The sequence below is a fragment of the Haplochromis burtoni genome, unplaced genomic scaffold, assembly GCF_018398535.1.
Source record: "Haplochromis burtoni strain Fernald_Lab_line unplaced genomic scaffold, NCSU_Asbu1 Contig_100, whole genome shotgun sequence".
NCBI classification, from domain to species: Eukaryota; Metazoa; Chordata; class Actinopteri; order Cichliformes; family Cichlidae; genus Haplochromis; species Haplochromis burtoni.
Window position 1 is genome coordinate 956,731 of NW_024582461.1, and position 17,576 is coordinate 974,306.

The following is a 17,576-nucleotide window of genomic DNA, read 5'->3' on the forward strand; positions in this document are numbered from 1 at the left end:
TATTATTATTATTATTATTATTATTATGAGGCACTAACAAAAAGGAGAGGAGGAACTGTAGGTGGCAGAGTGGAAGATGCTTAAATTTTCATTTGAGGGACCAGAAAGGACAGGATTAGAAATTAGAAAGCACGTCATAGAGGTAAAATTAGAGAGGGATGGCTGAAATGGTTTGGACATGTGCAGAGGAAGGATAATGGATCTACTGGACAAAGGCAGTGGAACATGGAACTTCCAGACAGGAGGTAAAAGAGAAAGACCACAGAGAAAGTTTTGGGGTGCAGTGGGAGGAGATCATCATCATCTTCTTCTTCTTGTTATTATTGTATTTAATAACCGCTGGGTGGCAGCAATTCTCCCTGCATAGGTATAGTATAACAAAAACGAAGAAGACGAGTCTGCGCTGCAGCAGCTGTAGAAGAAGAGCACACGCCTCCATTTTTCGGCAGTTCGTTCAAGCCATCGACGGTCTGAGCGACAAATTCTCGCAGTATCAACTCTCAGCTCGAGGAGCAACCGAGGTGGGTTCCATACACTGAATATACACGTAATAATACTGTAAAAAAAATAAGCCTTGGTGAAGGTGCTGCGCAGTTGGAAGCTTGGAAAACGAAAACGTCCTTTAATCGTTAGCCAAGTTACGTTAGCTTCGATAGCGTCACTCATCACTTACGGTAGACTGACTTTTGTTACAACGGTCTTACAAGTTAAAACACTGTCGCTGATGAAATGATTCGATCGTGTCGTTGAATTCCTTCGCAGTTCAATTAGTAGGACATCATTGTTTGTCTATGTTGTGGCGTAGTTTTGTGAGGCCTACCTATGGCTATAATTAGCGAGCCGTTCTTTTGTGGGCAACCATTAGCACTCACGCCACACTGCATGTTTATCCCGTGCAGCCATCTTTTGAAAATCATCTTTGTTTCGGCCTAATAGTGCTCTTCCTGACATATAAATGGACACTTCACGTGACTGTGCATTCAAAGATTTCTGATCAGTCCTATTGGTTTTTTTTCTGTCAAAGCCCAGTAGTTATCATCTTTATTATTAAATGACCGATGTACCATAGGTAGCTTAGATGGTGTGGATAATAACGCAAATTGGTTTTTTTTTTACTCTGCAGATAGGATACTGACTTATAAGAATGTGGGATGGACCAGGTCAAGGACCACGGGGAGGACCACCCTTTCGGTAAACGAGCATCATTTAGTCATAAGCGCATACTGACTTTAAGATGTGCTATTGTGTATATATATTTATTTCTGCCCAATTTCACATGTTTTTATCTGTAATGCTATTTGCATGCAGTAGGAAATGTATTTGCATATTTTGAAAGATTATTATATAATTATTGTAGGGTCTTTGCCTTACAACTTATAGCGCATTTAAGCGACTGCTGATGTGATTTGGCACTATCATTAATTTGAAAAAGTTATGCATTACATTTTGCTACCTACCTTGAACCATCGAATGTTTGTATTGATCTGGATAAACATATCCGCTCACTGTCAAATCTGGCTTAAGATTATCCATTTTGCTGTAGAGTAGTGAAGTATGAGGTCCACTCAGCACTACACAATGGGGGACATGTCAGAACCTTTATTAGCAAAAGTCTGTAAAGGCATTTCTCATGTAGACAAAGAACCACAAACAAATACATGTAGATTCTCACTCAAATGTTTTTCCAAACCTATAAAAACCTGCATGCTAAATCTCCCCACACACAACAGCTGCTGTGTCATTTGGTGCTGGGACTAACTGGTCCTTCTCAGAAACGATACAGTTCCCACTCCTAGCCCAACACCAGTTGGTGTAAAACTATACAGCTGGTGGTATAAAAATGTAATCAATCCTATTTTGAAAATGGAAAAGAATAAACATCTTAAGATGATATGAAGGTTATATGTGGTCAGTGATAACTGTTAAGCAAGTGAGGTTAAGACAGACATTCATTTTCTGAAATGTAAAAGTTGCTTTAACAAAGTAAATCCTCAGATTTTGTATATTTAAATTTACAAAATCTACATAATACATATTCTTTCAAAGAATACCTATTCTTAATTAACATGCCACAACTTAAGGACTTTAAATTACCTATGCACACAGATATGCATGTGATACATTGTATTTTCATGTTGTCAACATAAAGCATAAAACTGTATTAATGTACAGATTATTGTCATGATGTACAGATTATTGTCATGATGTACAGATTATTGTCATGATGTACTATCCAAATAGCTTGATAAATTCTGATGCTTTTGCACTATTGTTTCATGAAACCCATGCTAATAAAGCCTCAGTGAATTCAATTAAACTGAATCATTGGATGTCACTTAGTTCTACCATGCTTGCACCTGTTTTTTGTTTTAAATAATATTTTAATAAATATTAATATATTCCAGTGGTGATCACCGTGGAGAAATGTTTGGGGGCAGAGATCGTCCCATGCCTGACTATAGAGGTAGAGATGGGATGAATATAGGTCATATGGGCCCAAGACCCCTTGATCTGCCGCCTATGGAAATGAGGAGGATGGATGGGCCACCCATGAGGGGGCGTGATATGGACCAACATGATATGCGAGGAAGGGAGCCAAACAGAGAGTTCTTCAGACCTGGAGAAAAGCCTGATTTCAGTCTTCGGCGGCACTATGAAAATTCCATTAGAGACAAACTTATGAATTCTTCAGGTCTCCCTGGGCCCGGCAGGAACTCCGTAGATATGGGAGGCAGGGGTATGCCGCCTCGAGAAACAAACAGGTTTATGGATATGAGGGAGAGGGAACCATTCCATTACGATATGCCACGGTTTAGCAATCCCAATGTTGATGGAAGAAGAGGGTTCCCCATGGATCAAATGGAGCGAAAGGATGGATTTATAGACATGCATGACAGACCACCAATGGGAGAGGCAGGTCGCTATGATATGGACATGGCTGCACGTGATAGGAGAATGATGGACACTGACAGGAGAGGAGGGCCGCCTTTCAATGCAAGGGGTGGCTTTGATTCTGATATGGATTTCAGAAATCGTCCTGGACCTTCAGCTGAATTTAGAGGTAGAGATCGATCTCCTTTAAGATTCGGAAATAATGATGTCCCTCCACAAAACAGAGGAAGACCAGACATACCTCCAGATGTCGGTCCTCCTAGGTCAGACTTTATGGGTCCAGTAGACACTATCAGAAAGAGAGAATATTCTGAGCAGAGTAACAGTCCCCTTATGGATTATCGGAGTGGTGAAGAGATGACACTTGCAGAAGAATGGAAGAACCGTCGAAAGGATGGCAACTCTTTCTTCAACAAAGGTATGGGTGGTGTACCTGAACCCAGCTTACCTGTAGGTTTTGGCCGAGATGTGAATATTAGGGATCCACCAGGCTTTAATGAGCGGGATAGACCATCTGTTGACTTTCCACGGAAGGATCTTGGCTTTTCTCGTGATCGCTTTCCTCCCATGGGTCTACCACCAATTGGAAGCAAAGGCCCACAAGATCTTCCACTTCCACAAATAAGTCCCCTTACTGGCCCTCAAGGAAGAGAAAATGAGGGTAAACATTGGCTTGGAGAAAGAGACCCAAAGCATATTCACAATAAATCAAATTGTGATGAAAGACCGCCTTTGGAGAAGAATCATCCTTTACACGAAATTCAGGAGCCAACTGATCGCTTTAAAGAGATGAAGGATATCCCACCAAATCAAGGACCTGGAAGGGGTAAGCTAGGGCCCGAACAGGACTTCCCAAGCAGCAGCACTATACAGGCAAGAGATCAGGACTATAGGGACATTGATTACAGAACAGGCTCTGGAGGGGTTTTTGACTACAAACATGAAGAACTTCAAGCTCCAGAGAAACTCCTTAAAGAGTCTAAACCAATCTCACCTTCAAAGTTTAGCGATTCTGGTTCCAAGGTATGTGTAATTTGTTTTTCCTCACTAGTATTTGTTTAACAATATATTGTATTAATAATATTTGAATATTTTAATGGCTGCTGCCTGAAAGGATCAAGATTACAGGAGTGCATCAATGGAAGACAACGTTTCCAATACTATATCTGTAACTGGTATTCCTAAGACTGCCACAATGGAGCAGGTAATTGAAATGGAAATGCAACCTTGTCTTTTACATTATCTATTTTTAAACCATACTGTGTTTTTAATTGGCATAGACAGACATGACATAGCTTACTCATTTTGAAATGTTTTGCAGATTCTTGGTGCTTTTGCAGCTCGTGATGGTGTGCCAATGCAGGGGATGAAAATCAAGAAGGTTGTGCCAGGTAAGAATGAAATTTCTTTGTGGAACTGTTTGGGACAGTTTCTCGCTAGTCTGTCCTGACGATTCGCTTTTACGACATTCGAACCTCCGCATTCTTTATTTCTTTACATTCTTGGTTGCTTTTCTTGTTGGTTGTCTCTGGTAACTTGCTCAGTGAAAAGAAGCAGGGGGGTGGGGTGTTTCTGCAATCCTTTTTCATGTTTGAGGACCTGGGGTCTTTGCCAGCGCTTAAAAAGACTTAGCAAGATTAAATATTAGCAGCTTTTGGAGAGTGATATTTGGTGACCCGTCAGAAAAAAGACGTGTGGCATGTGACTTGCTGGATGTGTCCTTCGGGGACGCTATCCAAGTACTCTGATCAAGGGGGAAAAGATGTCTGCCAATCTGAAATGGAAAGCCCGCTGCTGGCGCTTTGTTCATCTTCCTGATTTAAACATCTGCTTTAGTGTGAAAGTTTTCCTCAGTGGGTCGCTGTACACGCAGTGCCTTCATGATGCTGAGCTTTTTTGTGAAGATCATGTCAAATGTATCAAAACACCTCACAGAAATGGGTGCCTTTTTTCGTTTTTGATTAGATATGAACACAAATTGTAAATTTTTCTGTCTCCATGGTGCTCTCTACTCAAACACTCACTTGCCAGTGGTTTGTTAAGGCTTGGCTTATCAAAGCCTTTCATGACGAGTCTGAAATGTCGTCAGTCATCTGAAGACTGATTAAGAAAAAAAAAGGCATAAACTAAAAGTTTTCCTGAAAAGGTATGGGTGTCGGTAAAGGTGTGAAAATTCGCTCGCTTTGTCTCGATGTATTCACAAATGCATTCTTGTAATGTTTCACTGGGTGACTATCATTACTGGCATTGACTAACAAAAACCCATCTGTATTTCAAATGCTGTCCCCAGGTTACAGCTACGATACGGCCTATGTGGAGTTTTTAAACCTCGAGGATGCAGTCCACTTCATGGAGTCCAACAAGGTGGCCCATCCTCGTCACTCTACGAAGGCCATCTCTTCCATCAGGATTACTAGGGGTTGAGGGGGCATTTATTAAATGGGGAGGAAGAGAACCATGGAAGGGATTGCTTTAATTCTTAGTGAAGTCATCTTGGCTGAGGAGATGATGTCAGATGTCGACAGTTTAAGAGAGCTTTTTTTTTTTCTTATTATTTATATATATATATATATGTATATATACATATATATTTTAATAGATGGTCCTAATCTCTTTTATTAACATATCAGTGCTTATCCACACAGCCATAATAATGCCACAGATAACCTATTAAGTCGATCTAGAAAAAATACGACTTTAAAACAGTATGTACAGACAGTAACTGGTTTTCCTTTTATTGATTACTAGTCCTAACTTTTCAGATTTCAGCCATGATGTGCCAAACGAGTAACACTACAACATATTTAACCAGAAACTATAAATATAGTTCTTGCATGGTTTAACGTTTGATGAAAAGCTAGTCTCATTATCTACAATGAATCAATGATTTTTAACATTTATTCTTTTTAAACTCGAACGTTTACTCTATTTGGTTATGAAGACCAAAGGAAATTTTTTGCTGCTTGCGACACATGGGTGCCTTTATGTCTTGTGGTGGCATTTTGTTTTCAAGTAAGCAGCTACAAGTTTTAACATTTTACACAGCAATTTTCACGGGATTTCCCATAAAATGGGGGGAAAAAGGAGGCTGATTGGTGCTCGTTTTCTGTACCGGCACCCTTTGAAAGATTCCAAGTTTGAGGAATAGAGTTTGAAGGCATATCAGAAGGTGACAGTCGGTTCATCTTGAGGCTTGGGGTTGAAAAACAGTATTGTAGCTGAAATGTAACTGATTGATTGAAGTAGCTGAAAGATGTCACTTTTCACCAGTTGACCGTATTTGTTTTGTAGGAGTTGTGTGTGGTGGCTGTAAGCTGTGTTGCTGGCTGTCTTCATTCAAATTATTATTTTGGGGTCTTGATTGAAACCTTTTCCAGTTGTAATTTTAGGACAGGTAAAGCATTATAGTGAATACCCACTTATCTATAATGTCTGTAACTACTTTGCATTCGAGAGCTTTTAGCTGTGCTTGCAGCTTGGCGCTGTAGTTTGTTGCTTCACGACTTTGGTGCAAACTGAAATAAGTGGACGATATCTTGACTATATTATTTCAGCTGTTGTTGAATCGCCAAGAAAGTTATTTTGGCGTTTCCTCGTAATGAAGCTGTTTGATTTGTGATCGAGCCGCTGACTGTTCCTTTAGGGTCATTCATTATGTTGACATTTCTGTTTTTGCTGCTATGCCACAACATTTATTGGATGGATTCTCTGACTGCACAAATTTTCATGGAATGCCTGAAAGTGGGGAATACAGATTCACAAAGCTTCAAGACACAGTTGCAAACAGTCTTGTCTTCAGGTTTCTGCAGTATGTCTTATATTTTTGGTTCAATTTCATTTATCTTCAACTTTTTCTCAGAATGCAAGTCTTGCAAATTCTTGCTGGCCTCTTGAACTCATCAGTTATTTATTTGTTTTTGTGGTTTTCGATATCGGCCTTTGGATTGCTTGGAGCAACTTTGATCTTGACTTATCTTGGCCAGTTGGATTTTTGCTGAAATGTGTAGCTGTTTTGGCTCAAGTTGACTGTTTTGCTTTTCACCTTTATTACACCAATAACTTATTTATTTTTGTACATGTTCAGCAGCTTGTGATCGGCTCGTTCAAAAAAACATACGCCAATGGAATCAGTTGTCAGGTTTTAATGACAAATATTTGAATATCCACCTTGAAACTCCTGGGAGAGGAAAAGGATGGCTCTAGTTTTTGGGGGGTAAAATAATGGCTCTGGAATGAAGACACACTGGCCACATTCAGATGCATTTTTGACTTCCACAGTGTTATGGATGATAAATGATTCAAAATTTGTAAAAACATTTATACGTACTGTAGGTTTTGCTTGGATACATCTCATGCAGATACAGCCTGGTGTTGGAAATGGGTTATTTACAGTGGCAATGTTTGGTTTGTACAACTCATCTGCTCAGAATTTGGTTCTCATCTAGAACTTTAGAGTGACCTTTATTCTTCCGTGGATGGCTGTCTTGTAGACCAAGAGTGAAATTTCTAATGTCTGGACCAGCTCTCTATATCTAAGTCTGCGTTATATCTGATTCTGCAAATGTGAGACTAGTGCAGTTTTGGTGACTTCGCAAGGAGCAGTGGGCGCCATGTGTCCAGCCTCCTACCCGCTCTGACTATGCAACTCTCTGGAGTGTTTTTAGTATTGACAATGCATCAAATGTGGACATATCTACTGCGTGCTCCATGTGAGAAAGGGACAACTGTAGATAATCTGATTCTAATGACACTTCTCAGACTTCATGTGCTGACTGTTTAATAAGGCTGGTGGATTGAGAGGGGGAAAAAATTGGCATGATCGCAGTTATTTTTGACAAAAAAAGAAAAGGAAGAAAAACATTGCCTATTTTAGCTCTTCAGTTTGGGGTTCCCTGTCCTTTTCTTGTTTAATAGTGAGTTGCATAGCTTTGGGTTTTGGTTGGGCAAAAAATACATTTCAGCATGTTACTTTGGCTCAAGAAATGTGAGATTATAATGGCCCACATGATAATTTTATCTATTGATAGAGTAGTAATGAATATAATCCATAGACAGCGCTTATTTGTGGTCCCCTTTCAACTAGCTGTTTTTTCGGGGACTAATGACCCATGTGTAGCATGGGTCATGGACATGGGCTTTGCACTTTTTCATTAGTGATGGCCCATTTTGTCCTCATAGAAGAGAGGAGGGCTAAACCTGCCACAGTGCATGTTGGGTGTCACTGGTATTTTAGATATGAGTAACTGGGAAGTTTAGTGTTGACTGGTATTTTCTGTTCTTCTTTCAGGGGTCTATAAAGGTTGGCACTAGAACTACTTCAATTAAGTATATCCAGCCAGAAGAGTGTGAAAGACGTGTTCATGTGAGTGAATAAAGAATCTTTAGTTCTTCAGTTCAAAAAACAGTTTCTTCTGAATTATCAGAACACATTGATTATTGGGCTTACATTAATAGAAAACAGCAACAATAGTAACTTGTACTAGCTTATAGGAGCAAGATGACTTTGTAAATAAAATAAAGCTAATATCTAAGTAAAAGATGACGTGAAAAAATGCTTTTTAAAATTTATGGCTCGCATTTTCTCTTGCTACAGGAATCAGATCACAAAGTACCTCAAATCCAGGAGCCCCAATTGCCCATATCAGATGAACCTTTGGAAGAGCTGAAGATGAACCTGAATGGGTCCAGACCAAAGGATCCGATTGAGACCTTTTCTCATAGTCAGTGGCAGCGTAGCTCTGACCTCACTCCAGAGGCCTGGCAGCAGCAGGTGGACCAGCGGCTTCAACAGCATGATACGGAGCAACAGGCAGAGTCTTGGAACAACCGCAACCTTCCTCATCACCCCTCACAACAGTCTGACTCCGTATTTAAAGACAGCAAGAGTATGCGAACTTCAATTTGTTGTCCTTTGTATCTTGATATGGATGAATATGTTTATTCAGTTATGTGCTAATACAGTTAAAGTAAAAAATTGTTGTCACTGTTACAGCCATGATAATAAAAAATGTGAAGTCCACAACAACAGTTGAGACTATCCTGAAAGCCTTGGATCCCTTTGCTTATTTGGATGAGAGAAATGTTCGTCTAGTGAAAGGCAAACCACCTGGATCAAAGTGCTTCTGCTTTGTTGACATGGACTCCCATGAGGTACTGCCAGATATCGCTACTTTTCCATTCTTGTTGAGTTTGTAATGGGGTTATTTGTTCAGTATTCGGAACATACCATTGTTTCTTCTTTTGTAGCAAGTGACACGTCTGGTTGAACTCCTCACTAAACCCAGGCCCCTTTATATCGATGGAGTCAGAGTATATGCTGAGGTTGCAAAACCCCTGAAGAACCAAAAGTAAGTAACTGTGTTGCAAAGATTTTCAAATCAGACATGTTCACTAGAAAAATCTTTACTTTTTTTTTTTCTTTTTGGTTTTCCTTCAGTGTCAAAAAAGATGTTGAGAAATCAAACACTTCTATCCTTGGGTTTCCACCTGACGGCAGCATAATCGGGGTAAGTTGTGGTAATTATAAAAAAAATTATAGAAACTTGCATCTTTGAATGTTAAACTCATGAAGGGTTTTTTTTTTTGTTTTTATTGGGAGCTCCAAGCAGTGACCCCTTCCTCAGTTCAGTAGGCAAAGTGAATTTAAGTGCATAATTTCATTAAGATCATAACCGCTTAAAAGGGTTTATAATATTAGTTCTGTACAAATACTACTAAACTCCAGAGCTTTGATTTCTAATGATAATGACTAAGGAGAACACAGAACTCCAAACAAACACCTGGTCGCCCAGGTTGAGGTGATGTAGTTTGTCTGTTAGACTGCATTACTCGTCACTGAGCTACCATGCTGTGCTGTAAAGGGCAGCTACTGTTAAAAAGCGAAGAAGCAAGGTGGGAAAAATAGAGGGCTAACAGGAGGGTGAAAGTTATATGAAGGTAAAGTAGTTGGATAATGACAGTGGGGGAGGATGTGAGGATGAGAAGGGAGGTGAAGAAAAGTGGAATGAGAGAAGGGAATGATTGAAAGTGAATAATAATAATAATAATAATGGATTGCATTTATATAGCGTCTTTTGGGTTCCCTCAAAGCGCTTTACAATTCCACTATTCATTCACTCTCACATTCATATACTGGTGGAGGCAAGCTACAGTTGTAGCCACAGCTGCCCTGGGGCAGACTTACTGAATAAGATGGATAAAGAGGCTAGAAGGAAGGAGGAGCTAGGGAAATAAAGTAAAATGAAAAGCATCACTAATTGACAAGTGCTGCCATGCATCATGATTTGTCAGCAATGAGTTACATTGACTATTGATGTTTAGGTGTTATGCAAAAGTATGTGAACAGGTATTGACTGCTGTTCTGCATCTTCATCGAGGTGGTAGTAGTTCTGGGGTTTCAAAAACAAATATCTAAGTAATAAGAGTCAGCATTATTAAATGTGCAGTGCTCTCTAATTGCTGAAGTGAATGATGCAAACTCAGATGATCTATTTTCTTTCTGTGTTTTAGCAGCAGCAGTTTCCACAACCTCCACAGTTCTTGCAGCCACCTACTGGTGCTCTTACTGGAATGCAAGGTGACTCTTTCTCAGATACAGTCTAGTGTGTCTCTCCTGTTGGTTATAATTCTTTTTTTATTTATTTTTTTTATTTTTATTTTTTAAATTTAAAAACTATTGTTTCTCCTCAGGTGTTGCGATGTCTAATGCTGCGCCGCCATTAGACCCCAGCGGTACCCTGGTAGGTTGCATACCAAAAGAGCAAAGTTGCAAATATGCTGTCTGAAATGTGACCATATAACTGTCTTTATTTTTCAACCCCTCAAAGGGAATTGGCTATCTTGCACCTCCAACTGTGGATCCATCATACCAGTTGGCTGGAACTCATGTGACCACAGAGTCTTCTGGGATGGCAGCTACCACAGACGGATCACAGGCCTACATTTATGGTTAGACTGTTTAAATGGGTCTTTTTTTTTAGGATCATCTACCATCCAATTAGGGCTGGGCAATATGGCCTAAAATCCATATCAAGGTATAATTTGAAGCATGTGTGGTAAATGTATATATCGCGATATATTCTTTTCTTCTGTATAACGTATTTTACACACTATAAGGCACACTTAAAATCCTTTAATTTTCTCAAAAATCAACAGTGTACCTTATGTATGAATTCTGGTTGTGCTTACTGACTTTGAACCGATTTTATGTGGTACACGGCCCAGGTTCCAAAGTCAAACAAACACTGCGGCAACACTGAGAGTTAAAACTGTCTAAATTCTTTCATATTTAATAAAATGATCAGCGTTGCTGCTTTACCAGGTGTAACAATTAAGTTTAACATCCATGAAAACAGAATTTATTAAATTCATCGGAGTTCGACGTTAGCAGGAAGTTAGCTCGCTAGTTTCCACTTAAACATGATATGCCATGTTCTGACTGAGAGATTTTTGAAAAAATTAAAACGTACAGCTCTGCTATCACTTCCAACATAAATGAAGAGAGAAAACTACACAGCAGTGACGTTTGTAGGGTTACTGAATGTAGGGTTACTGAAGTTGGACTAGCGGGTATATAATGATGTACTACATGATTGCTAGCAAAACAGCTACGTTAGCATAACATTAGCATAGTGAAGCTGAAGGATGAACGCTAACCTTTTTCCACTGGATAAAAGTTAACATGAGGGTTTCTGGTGGTCAGGGACACATGCAATCGCATGGAAGGATGCTATAAACGGACCAAACTTCAGTCAGGAGAACAACTGAGATAATCCATCCACAATACGAGGTTAGTCATTAATATACTGCAATAACATGGGAATAGAGCAGCTGCGAGAGAATTCAGTATTAATGAATCAATGTTTCGGAAGTGGGGGAAGCGCCGTTTTTGGCTTTTCCCATATTCCAAAAGTGCTTCGTCTCGTAGTTATTACTGTTGCCCGGCATAATTTGCAGATGATACTGCTGTGCCCTAGCGCGGTAGAGTGGTATAGTCAAAAGCTCTACCGTTGGCCAAATTTATATCGTTTCTACCGTATACAGTTTATACCGCCCACCCCTACATCCAATGTATTTATGTTTATTCATTTGCTATGCTTACTCCAGGAGCTGAAATTCCAGACACGTCTAGCTACTTGTATGATGCCACGTCAGGCTTCTATTACGATCCGGAGACAACGCTATACTACGATCCGAACTCCAGGGTGAGCCTCCACACTGCCTAAAAAAGTGCAAAGTTTAGTGAGTCAGTGAGATTAATGATTGCTGTGAAGAATGTGAATACGAGTTTGTATGTTGTAGATTTCACTGCATAATTAAAACATCTACCCAGTACCTCCAACTTCTTTTTGAGAAGATGGATTGTTTAGGTGATTAAAAATTACGACCCAATCATTAAGTAATAAGAAGATGCTTTGATTTAATTTAGCAGATTTTTAAGCAACCCCAAAGGGAATTTGAATAGAGGTTTTAATTTTTATTCTGTGTGTGTGTGTGTGTGTGTGTGTGTGTGTGTGTGTAGTATTTCTATAATGCTCAAGCCCAGGAGTACTTGTACTGGGATGCTGTGTCAAAGACCTATGTCCCAGTCCCAGGAAGTAACTCTGCAGATAACCAACCTGTTACCATGACGGCTGAAGACCAGGCCATTCTTTCAAACCCAGCAGCAGATGCTCCTCTAGAAATGAAGAAGCCGTCAGTGTCACTTCAGGCTTCAACGGTTCCAGCACCAGTTTCAGCTGCCAGCTCAGCTCAGGAGCCCGGCTCAGTTTCTGGTGCTGCTCCGGACAAAGAAGGTGACGACTCTGCTAAAAAGGACAAAGAGAAGGATAAGGAGGAGAAGCCAAGAAGCCTAGCTGCTGTCAAGGTATCAGTTATGTAGCAAATCTGCTGTGCATAATGTTAAATAAATGTGTGCAGGGGGCAAATAGATGAGAAATGTTTTTTTTCCTATTTGCAGATAATGAAAGATATGGAGCGCTGGGCGAAGATCCAGAATCGTCAAAAGGAAACTGTGCGTGCTCCATCTCCTCTGCTGAAGACCGGAACAGACGACGATAAGAGGCAGTCTAAATCGGCCGATGCTGGTTTCGCTGTATTTGAAAGGAAGGTTAGGGACCCCCAAACATCATAATTGAGTCGACTCGATTTCACATGCAGGAGTAACAGCTATTGCTTTCTTTTGTTTTGTAATCATTTTTCCTTCTATTCTGTCATCTGCAGATTGCAGGTGGAGATGATCTTTTTAAGAAGCCCCTTGCTCCTGCTAAGAAAGACGAGAAGTCAAAAGTAAGATTTCCTCCTGGGTCATATTTTTGGTGTTTTGGTTATTCTCAGTTTAACCTTCATCTGCTTCCGTTTTCAGCGTCCAATGGGATCCCTGGGTATGCTGGCATCAGACTATGGAGCCGGAAGCGATGAAGAGGTGGAGGAAGAAAAGGAGGATGAGACGGTTAAAACCGCTCAGAGCGGCCAGTCAAAAGAAAAGGACGACAAACTGACTGACTGGAAGAAGATGGCGTGTCTGTTGTGTAGAAGGCAGTTCCCCAACAAGGATGCTCTTATCCGTCACCAACAGCTTTCTGATCTGCACAAAGTACTACCCTCTGACTTGTCTATCATCAGTTATTGGCACTGATACTACAAATTTAGCCTCTAAAACTTGCATTGTTATTTCCACAGCAAAATATGGAGATCCACCTTAAAATTAAGAGGTCAAAGAAGGAATTGGAGGCACTGGAGAACCAGGAAAGACAAGTAAGTGGACATGCGTGGAGTGGGAACGTTTGCAGAGGAGGGTATTGCGTGGATAATTCAGTAGTCTAAGTAAAAGTGATTGCATCCTCTACAGCTGAGTGCCAAAGAAGCACCCAAATCACCAGAACAGAAAAGAAGAAAACACCATCACTCACAACCACAGCATCAAAACACCTGGGCTGGGAGCTCCAGGTAAGAGGCATTATCAAAATGTGTTTATTGTGACTAAAATGGGAAACAAAGTAAATATTACGAGAATTGTAAAAATAAATAAATTTAAAGCATGCTTCTGGTCATATTTGCCTAACAGTGTTTCCTGTGTTTAGGGAAATGAATAAAGTCAGCGAGAGGCCTGGTTTAGGGGCGGAACCTGTCGCGGTAAGTGCGGGGTTTCATTTGATTGATTTTAGCATTATGAAAGGTTTTTGTTATCTGGACATCTTATTGAGTTTTTTTTTTTCTTTTCTAGCCAAGGAAGAAGAAGGAGCCTGTCGTTTGGGACCATGCCACCTACAAACAAGCAGTACGCAAGGCCATGTTTGCACGGTTCAAGGAACTTGAGTGATCTCATCTGAACACATCTTCTGTTTGATATGTGAAATGTTAAAAACATGCCATGGCATGAGAGATCTGTACAAATGCCTTTGGACATTATTACTGTGTATTAAATGTGTATTATTACACATTTTTGTACACTGAACACTGACAGATAATGAGATCTTAAAAATACATTGCAAGGCTGCAATGGAGCTTAAAACCCCACACAAAAAACTTTATGAATTTTGTATATGAAGTGTTAATACAGTTTATTTGAATACTTTTTGCCCTTTTCCCCCCACTTTTTTTGTTTGGTTTTGTTTTTGTGGTCTGTATGTATATTTGTGAATGTGTCTAGATTGTCTTTTTCTCTCCCTGCCCTTTTAAAGAAATGTCACTATGGCGACGGTTTTGTCTTTAAAATGAACGATTTTTTTACACTCTAATTTGAATGGTTAAAATTATTATATATGTGCATATTTTAAGTAAAAAAACAAAAGAAAGAAATTGACCTCGTGTTTCTGTGTCTGTTGAGGTTCATGTCCGCTGCACACACATCTCCTGACCACTAGGTGGCAGTGTGATGCCGTGTTATATGTTGGCGTGAGATAATTGAATCAAGTAAGAATGCGTTTGATGTCTTCACCAACTTGAAGACAGCCGAAGGTCTCAAGTGGATGTGTATATTTCTAATTATGGATGCTGGTGAAGACCAGCTCTGACAAATTGTTTTATTCATTACAGTAAGTCTTGATTGTAGTTTTAATGTTTGCAATTTGCAGAACCCAGAACATCACCATCTCTCCTTTTATTGAGTTTAACTAAGACCTACAGTGGTGGTTCAGTGCCTGTAGAGGATTGCATGATGTGCTGGCATACCAGCTACTCTGAGAACAGGGAGCGTGAGGAGCTGCAATCAGTGTGACAAACAACAGATACAGCAGGAGGGAGCCAACATCCTATCACGTGTGCAAGAGCAGTCATGCCTTTTACTTTATGCTTAGTTTAGGGCCATAACTTGCCTAACTGGAAGAATTAATCCAGTTTGTTTTTGCACCCGTATCTTAACAACCAGCAGGTAAAGTAGATACAATTAAACTTACAAATCCACATAGTTAAGTGTAAACCTGGTTTTGTTACTTGGAAACAAAAACATCAGGTGTTTTTGTTTTTTTTTTGGTTTATTTTACGCTCATTTTTGCCCGGCAATTAAAATAATAATAATAATAATACTACAGAAACACTTTTTTAAAAATACAGTTTTCATCGCCACTCTGCAGAAACATCTGTACAAATGTGGAGTCAAATTAAAGCCTCCGTTGCTCTTTTGTGTTCCAAAAACAAAGCGGTAGGTTTTTATTTGTACTCCTGTCTAATTTGCTTTCTTTAATGTGTGCAGCTTGATAACTTTTCTGTTTTGCTTAATCTACCAAATGTAGACTAACAGTAATATAATGTGACAGCTATCAGGATTTCCCACATACCAAGTTATTAAGAAAGGAGAAATTGTATGAAATGTTTACTGCATATTATGTAATACGTTTGCTCAAATGTCACATTTTATGCAGCAAAACAATCTTTATGCTCCACGATATACAAAATAACCTAAAATGAAATTATATTTTAGCAAAATACAATGTAAAGATGAAGAACGTACACCACCATAACAAAAGCATGTACTGTGCAGCCCTTTGTTTTTAAAGCATTTTTGTGGTCACTGTAAGTCTCTGTCCTTGGGGAAAGGGACAGCTTATGTGTCAGATAAAATCAAGCATTTGATCATATATTCATACACTGAGAGGTCCTAAAATTACTTCCATATTTTCAGGGATTTTTCTACCCTGCTAGCCTGCTGGTATGTTTAAATTAACTTGTATTCTGATTTAATCGTAGGTCACTGTATCTTCAGGCATCAATCAAATGAATACATTTTGAGGGCAACAGATTTAGCAGAGTTGGAGCCATGATCGTTGTATTTCCATGTAAATAGCAGTTTTATTTCCAAGATTCCTATTGATTTGGGTTTCATGTTCTTCAGTGACATCATTTTTAGACCTGTAAACTATAAGTTAAATAAAATGTGCGATTGTACAGTCAGAGTAGAAATTTCAGAAATTTGAAAATGCTGCTTTTACCATTCAGTCCAGATCCTGTATAATATTATTGTATAACAGTGTCAACAATGTCAGTAGGTGTTTATACTGTGATTCATGCACTGAAATAAATACACTGGGTGAGGGATTATCTTGCATTTTATCTCCCCTCACTGTCCCAAAGGGCTAAAGGGAGGCGTTTTGAGAAGGTATCTGTGGCCATTTTCATTTTTTTGTGGACTGATTTCCATTTCTCTTTTCTCAATTCTGTCACAAGACCCCAAAGACACCCCCAGCTTCCAGTGACAGATGCTATCATTATCCAGTCCTAATGGTCTACGGAATGAAAATTAATGTGCAGTTAGTCTGTGAGGATGAGAGGCCAAATAGAGAGGTAGCGCAGGGGGAACTGTCACGTTAGTATCCCCCGTGTGCGTGTGAAGGAGAGCTTTCAGACATTGTGGATGGCAGTAAAAAGTGGACAGGGAGGCCAATTATCCCAGCTTGACGCCTTTTAGCAGCAGGCAGGTGGAGCCGGAGCAGCAGTCTGGGGACACGGCACAAGAAGATACAGTCAGCAGGATTCTCAGATGTTGAAATGTGCTGTCAGACTACAGGGGTGAGAAGAGGAGGGAGAAACATCATTTGGTTGCTTTTATTGGTGGTCTGACACTAAACTGTTGCAGATGTGGAAATATTCTAAATGCAAAAAGATGCTAAAAAATTGGATATATTTACATTTTGCTAATTTTTCTGCCCCGGTATTTACACCCTTGCATCGAAAGGTAATTCACAGCACATCACTTTGTTTTTCCATTTTGCTTTTCCCTCTTCAAAGAGCCCCAAAAACATAACTCACATAGCATTATTAAAGATGGAATGGATTTACAATATGGTAACATGTAGGATGACTGTGTGGTCATCTCAGATCTCGTCTCTGTCCGTTATGACAAATGATCAAAAGCATATCCCACACAGAAAGAGTCCCTTAAGGAGTAGCATGTGTCTGTAGTCACCCCGTGCAAACAAAGAAACTCAACCACTGCAAGTTCATAGGAAACTCATTCTTGTCTGAGCAGTTTCCCCATCTGGTTTGGTCTTTCAAGTGTAAGTTGGAAAATTGTCTGTTATTGATTGTTAATCCACAACATTATCTTGAAAATGTCCTCATAATTGCGAGTTGTGGGACATCCTTCAGAGCGCGGCTCATGCTGAGAAATGTTGGACCCTTGCTCAGAGCAGAACGAGACCCACTGGCAGCCCTGTCAGTGAGAACATTACAGACATTTGGAAATGATG

At 39.7% G+C, this 17,576-nt stretch overlaps 1 protein-coding gene across 2 annotated transcripts; it reads left to right on the plus strand.

Annotated features, from left to right (window-relative positions):
• Positions 1–386: 386 nt before the first annotated feature.
• Positions 387–14,695, plus strand: LOC102289096 (RNA-binding protein 6). Of its 2 annotated transcripts, none has more exons than XM_005927464.3 (23): positions 387–521; positions 1,124–1,191; positions 2,406–3,915; positions 4,007–4,096; positions 4,214–4,283; positions 5,183–5,256; positions 8,180–8,254; positions 8,486–8,777; positions 8,885–9,042; positions 9,139–9,239; positions 9,329–9,398; positions 10,402–10,468; positions 10,582–10,631; positions 10,719–10,839; positions 11,998–12,095; positions 12,413–12,757; positions 12,851–13,000; positions 13,114–13,179; positions 13,256–13,486; positions 13,573–13,647; positions 13,742–13,839; positions 13,974–14,025; positions 14,117–14,695. In XM_005927464.3, exons 2-23 carry the CDS (start codon positions 1,145–1,147, stop codon positions 14,210–14,212), a joined length of 3,936 nt encoding a protein of 1,311 aa, XP_005927526.1. In that variant the 5' UTR covers positions 387–521; positions 1,124–1,144; the 3' UTR covers positions 14,213–14,695. The 2 variants fall into 2 exon arrangements, with proteins under 2 accessions (XP_005927526.1, XP_042078989.1); XM_042223055.1 differs by having other exon boundaries at positions 10,405–10,468.
• The last annotated feature ends 2,881 nt before the right edge of the window (positions 14,696–17,576 follow it).

Coding starts and splice junctions, on each gene's coding strand:
- LOC102289096 (XM_005927464.3), top strand. CDS start 1,145: ATGTGGGATGGACCAGGTCAAGGACCACGGGGAGGACCACCCTTTCG. Junction 10,469..10,581: donor TGCTCTTACTGGAATGCAAG/GTGACTCTTTCT, acceptor GTTTCTCCTCAG/GTGTTGCGATGTCTAATGCT. Junction 13,840..13,973: donor ACCTGGGCTGGGAGCTCCAG/GTAAGAGGCATT, acceptor TCCTGTGTTTAG/GGAAATGAATAAAGTCAGCG.